Source organism: Chelmon rostratus, chromosome 13 (assembly GCF_017976325.1).
Source record: "Chelmon rostratus isolate fCheRos1 chromosome 13, fCheRos1.pri, whole genome shotgun sequence".
NCBI classification, from domain to species: Eukaryota; Metazoa; Chordata; class Actinopteri; order Chaetodontiformes; family Chaetodontidae; genus Chelmon; species Chelmon rostratus.
The window spans coordinates 25,978,814-25,992,832 of record NC_055670.1 but is presented as its reverse complement, the minus strand read 5'-3'; the positions used below and the strand labels follow the sequence as shown (position 1 = coordinate 25,992,832).

The 14,019-nt window shown below is 43.4% G+C and overlaps 1 protein-coding gene across 1 annotated transcript in view; it reads right to left on the bottom strand.

The window, feature by feature from the left end:
* Positions 1 to 14,019, bottom strand: part of LOC121616391 (titin-like) — a 210,465-nt gene that overhangs the window by 180,885 nt on the left and 15,561 nt on the right. The window contains exons 19-35 of the mRNA XM_041951134.1: positions 12,306 to 14,002; positions 11,931 to 12,212; positions 11,567 to 11,833; positions 11,014 to 11,286; positions 10,643 to 10,906; positions 10,304 to 10,564; positions 9,768 to 10,028; positions 9,070 to 9,333; positions 8,615 to 8,875; positions 7,525 to 7,785; positions 6,686 to 6,946; positions 5,492 to 5,636; positions 5,199 to 5,367; positions 3,675 to 3,906; positions 2,674 to 2,958; positions 2,452 to 2,577; positions 1,479 to 1,667 (exon numbers count right to left, since the gene is read on the bottom strand). Coding sequence (XP_041807068.1) covers positions 1,479 to 1,667; positions 2,452 to 2,577; positions 2,674 to 2,958; positions 3,675 to 3,906; positions 5,199 to 5,367; positions 5,492 to 5,636; positions 6,686 to 6,946; positions 7,525 to 7,785; positions 8,615 to 8,875; positions 9,070 to 9,333; positions 9,768 to 10,028; positions 10,304 to 10,564; positions 10,643 to 10,906; positions 11,014 to 11,286; positions 11,567 to 11,833; positions 11,931 to 12,212; positions 12,306 to 14,002 — 5,498 coding nt within the window. The remainder of the gene's footprint in view (positions 1 to 1,478; positions 1,668 to 2,451; positions 2,578 to 2,673; positions 2,959 to 3,674; positions 3,907 to 5,198; positions 5,368 to 5,491; positions 5,637 to 6,685; positions 6,947 to 7,524; positions 7,786 to 8,614; positions 8,876 to 9,069; positions 9,334 to 9,767; positions 10,029 to 10,303; positions 10,565 to 10,642; positions 10,907 to 11,013; positions 11,287 to 11,566; positions 11,834 to 11,930; positions 12,213 to 12,305; positions 14,003 to 14,019) is intronic.

The following is a 14,019-nucleotide window of genomic DNA, read 5'->3' as shown; positions in this document are numbered from 1 at the left end:
TCTCCTCTGGCTGCTGATGCTTTGGGTTATTTCAGAGTCTTGTTGTATAAGTCTCATTAAGGGACTGTTTCGGGGTCATAGTTGTATTCACAGTTACAGACAGCTCTTGAGGTTGTTTGAGGATGAAATCTTTTACATGACTGTCTAATAGATGTTATTCATGACGTTATAATCACATTTCTGTTTAATTTGGGACTTTGTGGCACGTTTTGTGTATCTGTCTTTTTACTGCTGCCTATCTTGACAAAAAGAATATTTTTAATCTAAATGAGGCTTTACTGGTTCAATAAAGGTTTAACTAACTAACTAACTTATCGAATGCAAATTCAGCAGATTGGTTCGGGACATCCTTTTTAGTATTTTGGAGACATTAGGTATCAAGTATTTGAGGAAGGTGAATTAATCTTGCAGGAGGAGAAACGGGTTTCAGAAGGAATGTAGCTGCAGTCGACGGATCCAGAAGTTACCTTCTTCCTCCTCAGTTATGGTGAGGGTGGCCGAGCACGCGGCCTCTCCAGCGTTATTGACCGCCCTGCAGGTGTACTGTCCTGCGTGCTCAGAGAAAGCATCGACTATGATGAGCATGGCGGTGTTTGTCACCTCATCGAAATGAAACACCACGTTCTTGGTGGGCCGGACCGGCTGCCGGTTGTGGAACCAACTAATCTCTGGCTTCGGCGTGCCAGACACACATGCGTGAAAGCGGGCCACCTCCCCGTGTGGCACCGCGCAGCTTTTGACTGGCTGGATGAAAACTGGTTTTTGGCCAATGGAAGGTTTCCTTAGACTGGTGACGCCGCTGGAGACATGCCACTGAGACTCAGCAGGACTGTCCGCTGTTTGATTTTGCCCTGAAAGGAAGCATGTTTGTCGGCTTTATCGGCTTTATTTGATTTACATTCATCCCAATCAGCAGAGTTTCGGGGATTTACAGTTCAAAACCAGTCTGCTTTTGTTGGAAAAACATATTATTTATTAAATCTGCTCCTCAGAAACTGTTCAGTGCCCATTTTCACCTCTCTCTCACCTCTCTATCCATGTGAATAATGACTGTTCTTTCTAAGAAACATCTCAGGGAGAGGTTGGGTCAGTGGTTGGACAGGCAGGTATGTTCACACCAGGTTTAAAGTACGAGCACTTCGTTAAATCTTAAATGTGTTTCTGTTGCTTCTAGCGAAGCCAGGATGTCACTTATTACAATGGTAATAACGTTTATTAAATGACGAAAATTTAGTGAGGCCACAGCGTTAGTTTGACTAGCTGTTAACCTACCTGTTGTGTTTAATGTTTCACACTTCACTGACCGGAGTCAGATCGGTTGTAATGTCGATAAACCTGCATTTTACTGAGAGCAGTTGAAAAATATGTTTTAACTTCTGTGAACTGTAACCACGGTAACCTGGACTGATGCTGGCTTCTGTCAGTTACAGTCTCAGTGCAGGGGTGCAAACGCCATTTCTTACTGGTAACAAACTTACCGTCCAGTGTGAGAGTGGCGGAGCAGGACGCGGTTCCGGCGTTGTTCGTGGCCACGCAGGTGTACTCGCCCTCATCCTCCGGGTAAACCCTGGAGATCTCCAGCTGACAGCTGTCATCAAACTGAGACATCCGGAAGAAGTCTGACTGCTTGATCTCCTTCTCCTTGTGGAACCAGCTGATCTTCACATCTGGACAGAAGAGAGAGGCAGATATTTTTATTACTGACCGTGGTAGCACGTTCCTGGCTAATGATAAGCAGGTCAGCTGCAGTGGTTCATCAACCAGCCCTGAATGTGGTCACTGTGTCACCAAGACACAAGAACCAAATATTTCACAAAGACAGGTGGATGAATTTTACAGTGCCAGGTTTTGGTGTGACCAGGCCTGACAACCAGTTTGAGTTGATTCAACTGCAATACTGCAATACCCCCGAGCCTTGATCAGAGGAGGGAGTCAGAGCTGCAGTGAATTCAAAATGCTTCACTGTTAAATTTGAGAGCAAAACTTGGTTTCTAATTGATATCTTGAACTGATTAGTTCATTTATTTTCACCTCCAGCAGCTCCAGAACAACATGATGTGGAGTCATTCCAGTATTCTCGCTCTTTGAGCTCTGTGTTTGCTCTTTTTCAGCTCCTGAGGGAAATATCTGCTCTTAAGCTGCTAACTGCTGCTCTATGTTCACCAGCTGGACTCTACCTGAGTCTGTCTGCTGTTTGCTGCTCAGCAGGCAGTGATCGGAGGCTTTTTACAGCTTCTTCTCACAGTGAAGTCGTGTCTGACAGATAAACAACGAGCTGAGAGTCTGTGAAGCTCCTAAAGCTGAAGCTGCAGCTTCAGCTGATGAGTCTCTGAAGGCTGATCATTACCAGATACACCTAACTGCCCCACAGTTTTCACATTGCCATTTCATTCATCGGCATTACTAAAATACTGGATTCAGCTGCTTTAACTAAGACTTCAGTCTTCTTACCGTCTCCGCGGACTCTGCACTGGAAACGGGCCGGTTCTCCCTCGCGGGCCGAGGCGCTGGCGATGGGTGAGATGACGACAGGAGGAGCGACGGTAGCAGCTGAGTCTGGAGAAACCACTTCTGACACTACAGCACACACATACAAACCTGAGTCTACACATGTCCTGGTGTTGATTTGAAACATGTTTGTCTTTGTTCCACAGGTGCAACAGCCTGTCTCACCTTCCACGTTGAGCGCCGCAGTGCTCGTGGCAGTGCCGTAGTCATTCTTGGCCTCACAGTTGTAGACGGCAGCGTCCTCGGGGAAGACTTCGATCAGCAGCAGCGAGTGCTCGTTGCCGTCGTGGAGGAATTTGCATTTAAAGCCTGCAGACAGTGCCTGGGAGTTTTTGTACCAGAAGACCTGCGGCTGAGGAACACCGCTCACCTGCACCGAGAAGCGAGCCGGTTTACCAGCCTCCACTGACTGGGGCTCCATGTGGCGGATGATCTGAGGCGGCTCCGGGACTGAACAAAGCATAAAAATACATTGGTGAGACGGGAAAGGTAAGAATTGTTATCACATTCCTCAAATTTTTAATGAAAGGTATACAGCAAGACAAAAGTAAAACACTTTGTGATGGACTTGGTGAATATGGTGTTAACTGGTTCTAATTAGTGATGATTAGTGATAGTGACAACATGACAGAGAATCAACCAATCAAAGCAGACATACTGAAAAATATTTCAGTCTCGCTTCAAAAACACCAAAAATCATGTGACCATCAGGAGCGGGGCGGTGTTATATCACACATGTACCAGAGAGGTCCTGCTGAATTTGAATTAATAAATAAAAAACAATGAACAAAATGTTGCCGATTTAATCCTGAGAACAATGCAATGCCAACGATGACCAGCAGAGGTTGCCATTGTAACTGTATCACACCATCAAAATGCTGAGCATTTCTAAAAGTTAAAATCTTTAGGAGTGTTGGTCTGACTAAATATTTATTTGAAGATGACGCACTGGGCTTTAGGTAATTGTGGTGGTTAAGTCTCACCATTTTCTGTCATTTTAAAGACCAAATTATTCGCTGTATGATCAAGACAATAATCTGCAGATTCATGGATTAACCAGTTGTAAACTGCTCAGAAAAAAAAGGTTTTCAGCCTTAAATAAAATCCCTGTGTTCAATATTTTTCCATCAGTCTCTCTGTGGTTATTATCTTCCTGTTGGACTTACTGTTGACTCTGAGGTGCATGGTGCTCCTGTTTTTGCCGGCAATGAAGGTGTACTCCCCGGCATCGCTCCTGTAGGTCTCAGAGATGGTGAGGCGGTGCAGTTTCCTGATGGTCACGTAGTTGAACCTTTCCTCCACAGAGAACTGGATCTCCACCCCGTTCCTCAGCCAGCGACCTTCCACGTCGTCCTCGTTCACCTCGAACTCGAAGGTCGCTCTGTGTTTCTCCAGAACCTACAAGAGAGGAAACAGGATTTAGACTCCTGCAAATGTGTCATCAGATCTACTCCTCAAAAATATATCTATGAATTCTTCTTGTTACTTAAAGAAGTCGTAGTTTCCAACATGTTTGTTATTGAAAGCAACGTCCTTCATGTTAGTCATTATTCATCAAGCACAAACGTCTCAGATCTGCTGCTTCTCTGTTTTATCTCATTGTGAACTAAATGTGTGCTTTGGACTACAGGTCTGACAGAAAACGCTGTTTGAAGACGTCATCAGCTCTGAGATATTGTGCTGGCTTATATTTCACCATTTCTAGATTATTTATAGACAGATAAATATCATCAAATAGTTGGAAAATAATCGGATGTCAGAACATCGTTTGATTTGTCTAAAATCTCTTTTCATTGTTTTTTTTCTTTACGACAGGCTGTCGTGAGCTCAGTTTGTCACTTTTATCAAAAAGCTCAAGGATTTAATTGATTATTTGTGTTTTGTCATGTACACAAATTAAGGTAATCAATCATCCAATGTTTACTAGTTTTTAAAAAGTTATAAATGAAATGTGTAATACCTCCATATGTGAAGCTCACAGGATGCTTTGACAGGACTTTGACTGTAAGGGCTAAGCTTGTACTGTGTTCTGTCTTCATCTTTGTTTGCTTCCAGAAAACCTCTTTTTAACCTTAAACTCCTTCTTCACTATATGAAGAAGTGCTGTTTGACGATTCTGAACCTGCTGCTCAAGAGGTTTCAACACAGAGCCAACGAGGACAGAAGGGCCAACACGCAGCCATGTGTTCGTTCTGGGGCTATTTTTATAAATTTAAAAAGACCCCTTTCAGTGGTTTCAGACACTGACAAAATGAAAAAGTTCAGAAACCATACTCCTCCAGAGAGGTAAAAGGCAAAGGCGAAATCGTCGTCATCATGATCGTTGTCGTCTTCACCACCAGCTAGAAAGGTCATGGCTATGAAAAGATTAAGCAGATCTACACCATCGTAGTCGTCTTCATTTTCATCTTGTGTGGGATACGGGAATGACCTGCGCCATGCATGTTTGTCATGCCGATAAAGGCACTCCGTTTTGAAGGGGCAGTATCCGTATCATGCATAGTAACTGCAGCTTTTCTTACTGAATTTCTCTTTGAAAGCAGCAATCAGGCTCTCCTTTGCTTGCTCGATTCTGAACCTGAATTTGAGACCATGGAGCTTCTCCTTTTAAACAAGTTTTATTCTCTGTCACTTTAAAAACGGATAATGTACTCCCACACATACACTGAATCAATGAACATTCGTCTCACCGTGATTTCCCGCTCGGCGGGTTCAGAAATCCGGATGTCGCGACCCTCCACAGTCAGCTGGGCCTTGGAGACGCTTGATCCGGCCACCACCGAATACTCTCCGGCATCAGACATACGAACCGTCTGGATCATCAAACGGTGAACATACTTCTCTGCTGTCACAGTGTACCTGCGAACACGACACGGAAAATGACTCTCAGCTCATATTTAACTGTTCAAAACCATCCTGCTGATGTCAGACCGAGGAAAGTGTAGGACGGGTCAGTTACAGTTGTTTGAAGATGATGTCATACCTTTCCTCAGACACGTCCAGCTCCTGACCATCCTTCATCCACATCACCTGAATGTTCGGCTCAGAAACCTCACACTCAAAAATAGCCTTCTTCTTCTCTGTGATCTTTATGTCCTTGATTTTCTTTGTGAATTCAATAACACGGGCTGGAAACAAAAGAAAAACAGTTGCAGTGATCAGTCCAGGAATTATCTGAATCTGAGAAGAAAATAGACAAACATGAAGTATAATACCGTATTTTCTGGACTATAAACCACACCTGCATATAAGCCGCATCTGTTCTACTTAAAAAAAAAGATATGCAAGCCGCAGATATTTATGTTGTTAGATTAGATACTTACATGTACAGAATGATTTTGAACTGTAAATGTACATGTATGTACCTAAATAGATCCTTTCCTAACAGTGTCTTTTAACATGGCAGCAACTTTGCTGATTAAAACGGGACAGAACCAAGAGAAAATAACCCGTATTTATTTATCTTCGTTTCCCCTGTGTGTGTTTGAAATCACGTCACTTTAACCATCTTCGCTGAAACCCACGAAGTCGTTTTCTTCAGTGTCGGAGTTGAACAAACTCAGCAGCTCTTCGTCACATCTGTCTCCATCAGTCTCGCTCTCCGTGTCACTGTCATCCTCCGGCGAGGTTGGCTCTGAAGGTGCGCCGCTCTCTTTGCGTAGCAGTCCAGCCTTTCTGAACGCGTTGGTAGTTGGAAGTAGCGTATTTTTCTTTGCATTTATTTTGTCCTAGTTTTGATTCTAATTCTAGTTAGAGCGCCCCTAGCGGTGGAAGAAAAATCCACAGAATAGCCGCACCTTTGTATGAGCCGCATGGTTCAAAACCTATGAAAAAAGTAGCGGCTTATAGTCCAGAGAATACGGTAATCAAGAAGTATATGAACATGCAGTTTGTCTGGATGCTTTTCTGGCTCATCATATACCTGCATATCCACACCAGCAGTGTTATTTATTCTGTGTTACTGGACGTTCTGTCTTCAGATAATAATGACAACAATGTTAAGTATGATGAATTCAGCCCTGACCCGCCGTGTAACACGGCAGAAAAAGAACTGACTGATACTGAATTGTGACAATAACTAAGGAAAGCACATGTCTGTAATGTTTGTCAGTAGTCTGGTTTTACATTTTCACTGCTCATCATCTGTTCACACTGAACATATAAACCATCAATTTACCTTCCACGAACAGGTTAGCGGCAGTGGCAGCAGAGCCGGCCACAAACTGGTACTCTCCTCCGTCTCCGAAGTGAACGTTTTTGATGGTGAGCGAGTGCGTGAGCTGCCGGCTGCGGACCTGACATCTGTCCGACGACTTGACCTCCACACCGTTCTTCAGCCATTTGTAGGTGATGCCCTCATAGTTGACGGTGACCTCGAAAGTAATGGTGTCTCTCTCCTGAGCGTTCAGGTCCTTCAGCATGGAGGTGATGAGGACGGCTGCAGAGGTGAGAACAGGTCGGGTGAAACACAACAACACCACAAACACTTCTGAGAACATTCACTGAACTGGTTTATTTGCATCTGCTCTCAGAACAAAAACGAAGATTTCTTGAAAGATTAACTTCTGATCAAGAAATATTCTTCAGTCTATTTTATGTTTTACACCAGCGGTCAAAGTTTACAGGACGCAGTAGTGATAAAGGATTATGCTGATGTTATACAAATACAACTAATGTCATGTGGTTTGATACTATGATCATTATAAAACTCTTACTTTTCCTGCTACTACTAAAATAATGACAGAAATATCATGAAATGTTTTTAATTAATTACAAATTTACAAAACATTGTATATACAATGTATAAAATGGTTTTATTTATACCCGTTTTCTAATTAGACAATGCAAATATTTTCAAAATAAAACAAGTTAAATAGCACTTTATTTGTTTTTGGTCTTTATGACAGATTTCTCTGTTCTAAACAGCGCTAAATGTTTTTAATTTAATGTTGTGAAAGTGTGAAGCCATTCTCTCCTGTAGAGATTTGAACAGATTTAATCTGAGCATGTTCTTACGGTTAACGGTGAGCGTTGCAGAGACTCGGTCGTTCCCGCAGACGAAGGTGTACTCTGCAGAGTCGTTCCTGCTGGTGTTCATGATCTTCAGCTGGTGGAGTTTTCCCTGAACCACGATCCTGAACTTCTCGCTCATCTCGATCTCCACGCCGTCTTTCAGCCACGTGGACGGTACGTTGAAGTGAGAAACTTCACACTCAAACGTGGCCACCTGGGTCTCTGGGACCGCCACGCTCTTCATGGGTTTGGTCACTCGCAGAGCTGCGACAGACAAATCCAAAAAATAAGAAGAAGAAGAGAGAAAAGAAAAACATCTGACAAAGCCTACGAATCAGCGGGAACTAATTTTCCATCTGTGTTATTCTCAGGATGGAAGGTCAAATTCTGACCATTCTAGTGATTACTTTAACTTTTAGTGCAAATTATACCGTATTCTTTCTTAATTACATAAAATGCAAATTGTAATGACTAAAATTATATTTTCTCTAAATATCATTCTCTACATTTTAAATAAATAACATATTTAATATTTTACAAAATTTTAGTTAAGAAAATATAAAACTGCAAACTGAAATCTGTTCTAACAAATGAGAAATGTCTATATTATATATATATACATATATATTCTTATTTAACACAAAACAAATACAACTTACAAATAATTAGAAATTACAAAATTCACTTTTCTGCTGAACCTTTCACCTCATGCCAAACTATTTTGAAACCTGCAGCTTTTTGTATACAAAATGCTAACAAAATACATAGAAAGTACAACATATATATATATATATAAGCTTTTTAGAGCATAAAAATGCACAAAATTGGACTGATTTAGAGAAAAATCTAAATATTACAAATTCAATTCAATTTCATGTAATATTTTCATTGTATTTATACACACTATAAAATTGAGATTTTAAAAATGTAAAAATTAAAAAATCTAAACACGACAAACAACAAATTACAATTTGCAAAAATGTTCTACAAATGTCTGTTATACCAAAACCTTTTCTATTGACTGTTACATTGTAACATTTAACCTTTTAATTCTTCTTATTATTATTATCATGATTGCATACACATTACGTACCCTCCACGGTGAGCATGGCGCTGCACTGCAGGTGTCCCACCACAGCAGTGTACTCTCCTGCGTCGCTGCTGTCGACGTTCTGCAGGATCAGTTTGTGAGCTTTCCGCTCTGACAGAATCTTACACTTGTCACTTGACTTCAGCTCCACACCTTTAAACATCCACCTGACGGGGATGTTATCATGCGACAAGCTCATCTCGAAGGAGGCGGTGCTGTCCAACAGTGATGTCACATCCTTTGTCTTCTTTATGATTTTGATAGCTGCAAAATAACAAGAAGCAGATGAAAGCGATCACATTTTAGAACAGTAAAATGAAAAATAGTAACACTTTAGAGTGTCAATAACTCCATACATAGTGCCAATATTGTGGGTAATCATAGATTATGTGGCACACTCAGGTCATTAGTTGAACATTTGAGTTTTTTAAGCTTTACAGTAAATCAGTGATACTCACTCTCCACGTTAAGCCTGGCGTTGGCGGACAGCTTGCCCAGTTTGAAGGAATACACAGACTCGTCCTGCGTGTTGCAGTTCTTGACCTTCAGTGTGTGGACTATGCCATCGGTGGTGATCTCATACTTGTCGCTCTGCTGCAGCTCCACACCATTCTTGATCCACTGGGATCCTTTCACGTCGGGGTGGGTGAGCTCCAGCGTGAACACCGCCTCCTGGGTCTCCGTCACAGTCTGGTTCTTCAGAGTTTTCTTGATCTTTACCGCTGCAGGTAGAAACAGAAGACTGAGTATTTACACACTCATAAAATACAGTAAAAAAGTACATAAGTATCAGTTTGTTACACCACTCAAACTATGGTGAATAAAAAAAAAAATCTGGGACTGCCCCAAACTATTAATCTTATAATTACTATTATTCTATTAGTTCTTATTTCAAATACAGTCCTCCTGGTTCGTCATTTGTGGCGTATTATGTGTTTTGCATGTGGGTATAGACTGTATACGTTGTGTGTCTTCTATGTCAGCTGGGGTTGTAAAATGCTTATTTTTACTGTTCTGCACTGACCCTCAAGGAAAAAACAAAAACTTAAAAAATATAAAACTCGATCAAAAAACAAACAATTTTTTTTTGTGCTGCATTTCTGTGTGTCATCTCGAAACAATGTGTTAATGTGGACACTGAAGTTAAGAAGCTTACCCTCCACCCTGAGGTTAGCAGTGGTTTTGGAGTTGGCCACCTGGTAGCTGTACTCTCCGATATCCTGTGGTCTGGTGATGATGATGATCAGGCGTCTGACGGCTCCCTTTACCTCGCTCACCACATTCTCACTGAAGTCCACAGGCTGACCTTCCTTCAGCCACTTGCCCTCAGCATTGGCGTTAGCGACTTCACATTCCAGTTCAGCTGTCTGAGACTCTGCCACCGTCACGTCCTGCAGGGGCCGTGTGATGGCTCCACCTGGTGACGGCACAAGGAAACAGTTTGTTTTATGGTTCTGGGCCAACAGAGAAGCTCTATTCCAGATGTGACCACGTATCACATCACAAAAAAACAGAATGAGTTGAATGCAAAATCTTTTTAACATATTCAGTCTGACTAAAACCTATACTGGACATTTGAACAGATTTTGTTCAAATGTTTTATTATTCATAGTAGTATTGTTCATTCCAGTGGTTCATTTGAACTTCATTTGGGCGCACAACTCAATAATCTCTTGTACAGTTCAGACGTACCGGAGACTGTGAGCTTGGCACTGGATGTCTTTTCACCAGCGTGGAACGTGTACTGGCCTTCCTCGTCCTTCATGGCGTCGATGATCGTCAGAGAGTGAGCTTTGCCCTTGGACTCCACCTTGTATTTTGGTCCAGGTTTGAGCTGCTGGCTCCTGAATGTCCAGACGGGGTCGATACCGGGGTGAGAAACTTCGACGTTGAAGGTGACATTCTGGGACTCTGAACACACCTTGTCCTCCATGTGCTTCACAATGTGCACCTCTGTAAAACAAAATCACGGTCAGAACAACTGGAACTGGGATCTATAAATAGGACTCTGGGAAAAATCATCAGTCTTACTTTCGACAGTCAGGCTGCAGCTGGTGTCAACCTTGCCGACCACCAGTTTGTAGTGTCCTTCATCAGAGGCAAAGGTCCGGGTGAAGACCAGACGCTGCTTGGCGCCCTTTGCCACCACCTGGATTCTGTCACTGGATACCAGCAGTTTGTCGTTGTGGTACCATTTGACCGAGCTAATGTCCTGAGCTGAGATCTTGGCCTCCAGAACAGCTTTCGTGCCTTCGATGGAGGACACATCCTTCAGTGGCACCACAATGTCAATAGCTGAAAGAAAGACAATAAAATAATGCCAATGGTGTAAGGATTCAGTGTGTTTTACTTAAGGTTAAAGATTGGAATAACTTGGATCTGATGCTAATTCTGACTCTTACATTGAACATTAAGTTTGCCTGAGGTGGAGATGTCTTGAGCAGGAACCACAAAAGAGTAGGAAGCAGCATCTTCTCTGTTGACATTCTCCACCAGGAGCTTGTGAACCAGTTTGTCGATTACGATGTGGACGCGGTCTGAGGCGGAGATGGCCTGGCCATTCTTCATCCAGGTTCCCTCGACATTCTCCTGAGAGAACCTGACCTCCAGCTGAGCAATGTCACCCTCGCACACAGTGAGGTCGGTCAAGGGCTGCATCAGGGTCACCGGGCGCACTAAAGGTACAGAAATGATAACATTACACAAATTTTCCCATCACACTACAGCCACCAAGGACTGAATCACAACATGCAACAAGGTTACTCATTAAGTGTTCTCTAAGTAAGAAACCAGAAATCGGAGAACTAAAACATCATGCTGCTGTAAAGCTAATTTATCTCATTTTTAAGATCATTTTTGATCATAAAAAACTGACAAACTCATGATTACAGTTGGTAAAGAAACTTTTCAGAACCAGTGGCTGCACAAACTTCATTACTGTGTAAAATAACTTACATTTCATCTTCAGTGAGGCGCTGGTCTTCAGATCTCCACATACAAAGGTATATTTCCCCTGGTCTCCTTTCCTGACATCTTTTACAGACAGGGTGTGTCTTCCACGGCGGGAGGACATGATGTATTTGTTGCTGGGAGAGAGCTCCTTGTCTCCGAAAAACCAGCTGCCCTCAGCATCCTCACGGGACAGTTCAACCTCAAACTCTCCAGCGTATGTCTCTGGCACCTCAATGTTCTCCATTTGTTTTATGAGCTCCAGGGCAGCACCTGGACACAGGACAATATCAAGAACCATTATCCACCAGTCCACTGTGATAAGACCAAAGAAAACAGTAGATGGAGAGACTGTAGGTGTAAAGTTTACCTTCTACATGGAGCCTTGCACTCGTCCTGATGCTCTCGTCATCTGCAATCACACATGTGTATTCGGCATCATCCCTCATTTCAATTATCAGCACAGACAGGAAGTGAACCTTTCTGTCTGAGTGCATTCTGTATTTGTCTCCGGAAAAGATCTCCACGTTGTTCTTGAGCCATTTGACTTTGACGAAAGGTTCATTGGTTTCACACTCAAAAGTAACCATGGTGTCCTTTTCATTTGCACTGGCATCCTCCAGGCATTGTGTAAAGTTAACTGTTGCCTTGGCTGCAATGAGAAAAAAGAAGTGAGACTTTGACATAAATTAGGACACAAAACATGACCACATTACAGGAGAGATTTGGTATAAAATGACTTTACCTTGCACAAGAAGGAAGGCATGGCTTGAGGCCTCGCCAGCAACATTAATGGCTTTAACCATGACACTAGCAGAGTCCTCTACTGTGACATCTCTGATCACCAGTTCACACACGTGATCCTCAGGCCAGTACCAATAGATCCGGTCGGACTTTTCCACCAGAATGCCGTTCTTGAACCACTGGCACTCAGGTTCTGGTCTGCCAACAACTCTGACTCGGAAACGAACTTCATCCATTGGAGCAACTGTCTTGCTTGTAATGCGCTCCAGAATCTTGGGTGCTTCCATGCTGGGGGACAGCTGGACCCTCTCTGGTTTAATTGTGGGGATGGTGACTTTGCCCTGTTCCTCCAACAACTTTCTCTCAGCTTCTTCTTTCTCTTTCAAGTGATGAAGCAGCTCTTCCTTCGTCTTCTTTAACAGATCTTCATAGGAGTCGTCCCTCTTGCGAGACTTGAACTCCACAGCAGAGATGGACTCGTAGAAACCTTCCTCCGTCCTACGCTTGAACTTGTTCTTCAGCTCATCTGACTCCTCTGAGGTTTTCTCATGAACAATTCTCTGTGCCTTTCGCAGCTTAACAACTTCCCTGTCCTGTGTAGCCTCACCAGGTCGGTCGACCTTCACGACATCAAATCCGATTCTGCCAGGTTCATGTGCAGCCTCTGCAGCCTTTGATTCTGGAGCACGACGCAGTACAGATCTAAAGTCCTCCTTCTGTTGGATCTCCAGCTTCACAGTGTGTTCAGTTGTGCCTAGAGGATTGTCTGCAACCACCCTGACCTCTCCTGAGTCATAGGACTTGATGTCGACAATCTCCAAATAGTAAATACCGTCATAACGAAGTCTGTATCTCTTGCTTTTGCGGATAAGTTGCCCATTGAGGTACCAGTTAACCTTAGGTGCAGGATAACCAGTCACCCTGCAGCGGAATCGTGCTATGTCACCTTCCAGCACTCTTGCTGGTTCAGGAAGCAGCACAATTTCTGGTTTGGTCTTTTCAAATTCCTCATCAGTAGTGACTCCGGCAGGTCCTCCCTCGTGAGCTATTCGCTCAATCTCATCCATTCTGTGGGGTCCCCTCCTGCCTTCAGGAAGCTGTGTTTCCTCAACCAGGCCCTTCTCATCCTTGACAATCAGGGTGGCCGATGTCTGGTCGACTCCAAACTTGTTTGTGGCTCTGCAAGTGATGACGCCACTGTCTCTAGCGTAAGCAACTTCATAATCAAGACTGCAGTAGCCAAATTCATTGACCATGCGCAACCTGTTTGCAGCTGCCAGAGGTTTGCCATCATGCAGCCACTCCACCACCATGGTGGGGTCACCAATAGGAGTCAGTCTGCACTCAAAATGAGCTGGACCAAAGCGCTTCATTCTGATAGAGGTCACCTTCTTCTTGAACTGTGGTTTCTGCTGCTTCTCTTTGTCGTAGAGATCACCCTCCTCCCACTGTTCCTGACCGTATCGCAGATGAAGGGGCTCAAGCTCAGGTGCTGCTATCTCCTTGGCCTTGTAGGTTCCTTTGGGAATAATGAGCTTCCTCTCAGCTTGAGGAGCAGTGAAGTCCACCTCAACATTGACTCTGCAACGAGTGGTATCTCTGCCAGCTTTGTTGATGGCTGTAGCAGTGTACCACGCGCTGTCTGAGCCTGAAGCAGATGGGATCTGGAATTTGGCCTCTCCTTTAGTTCCGTCAATTCTGAAATATGCAACCAG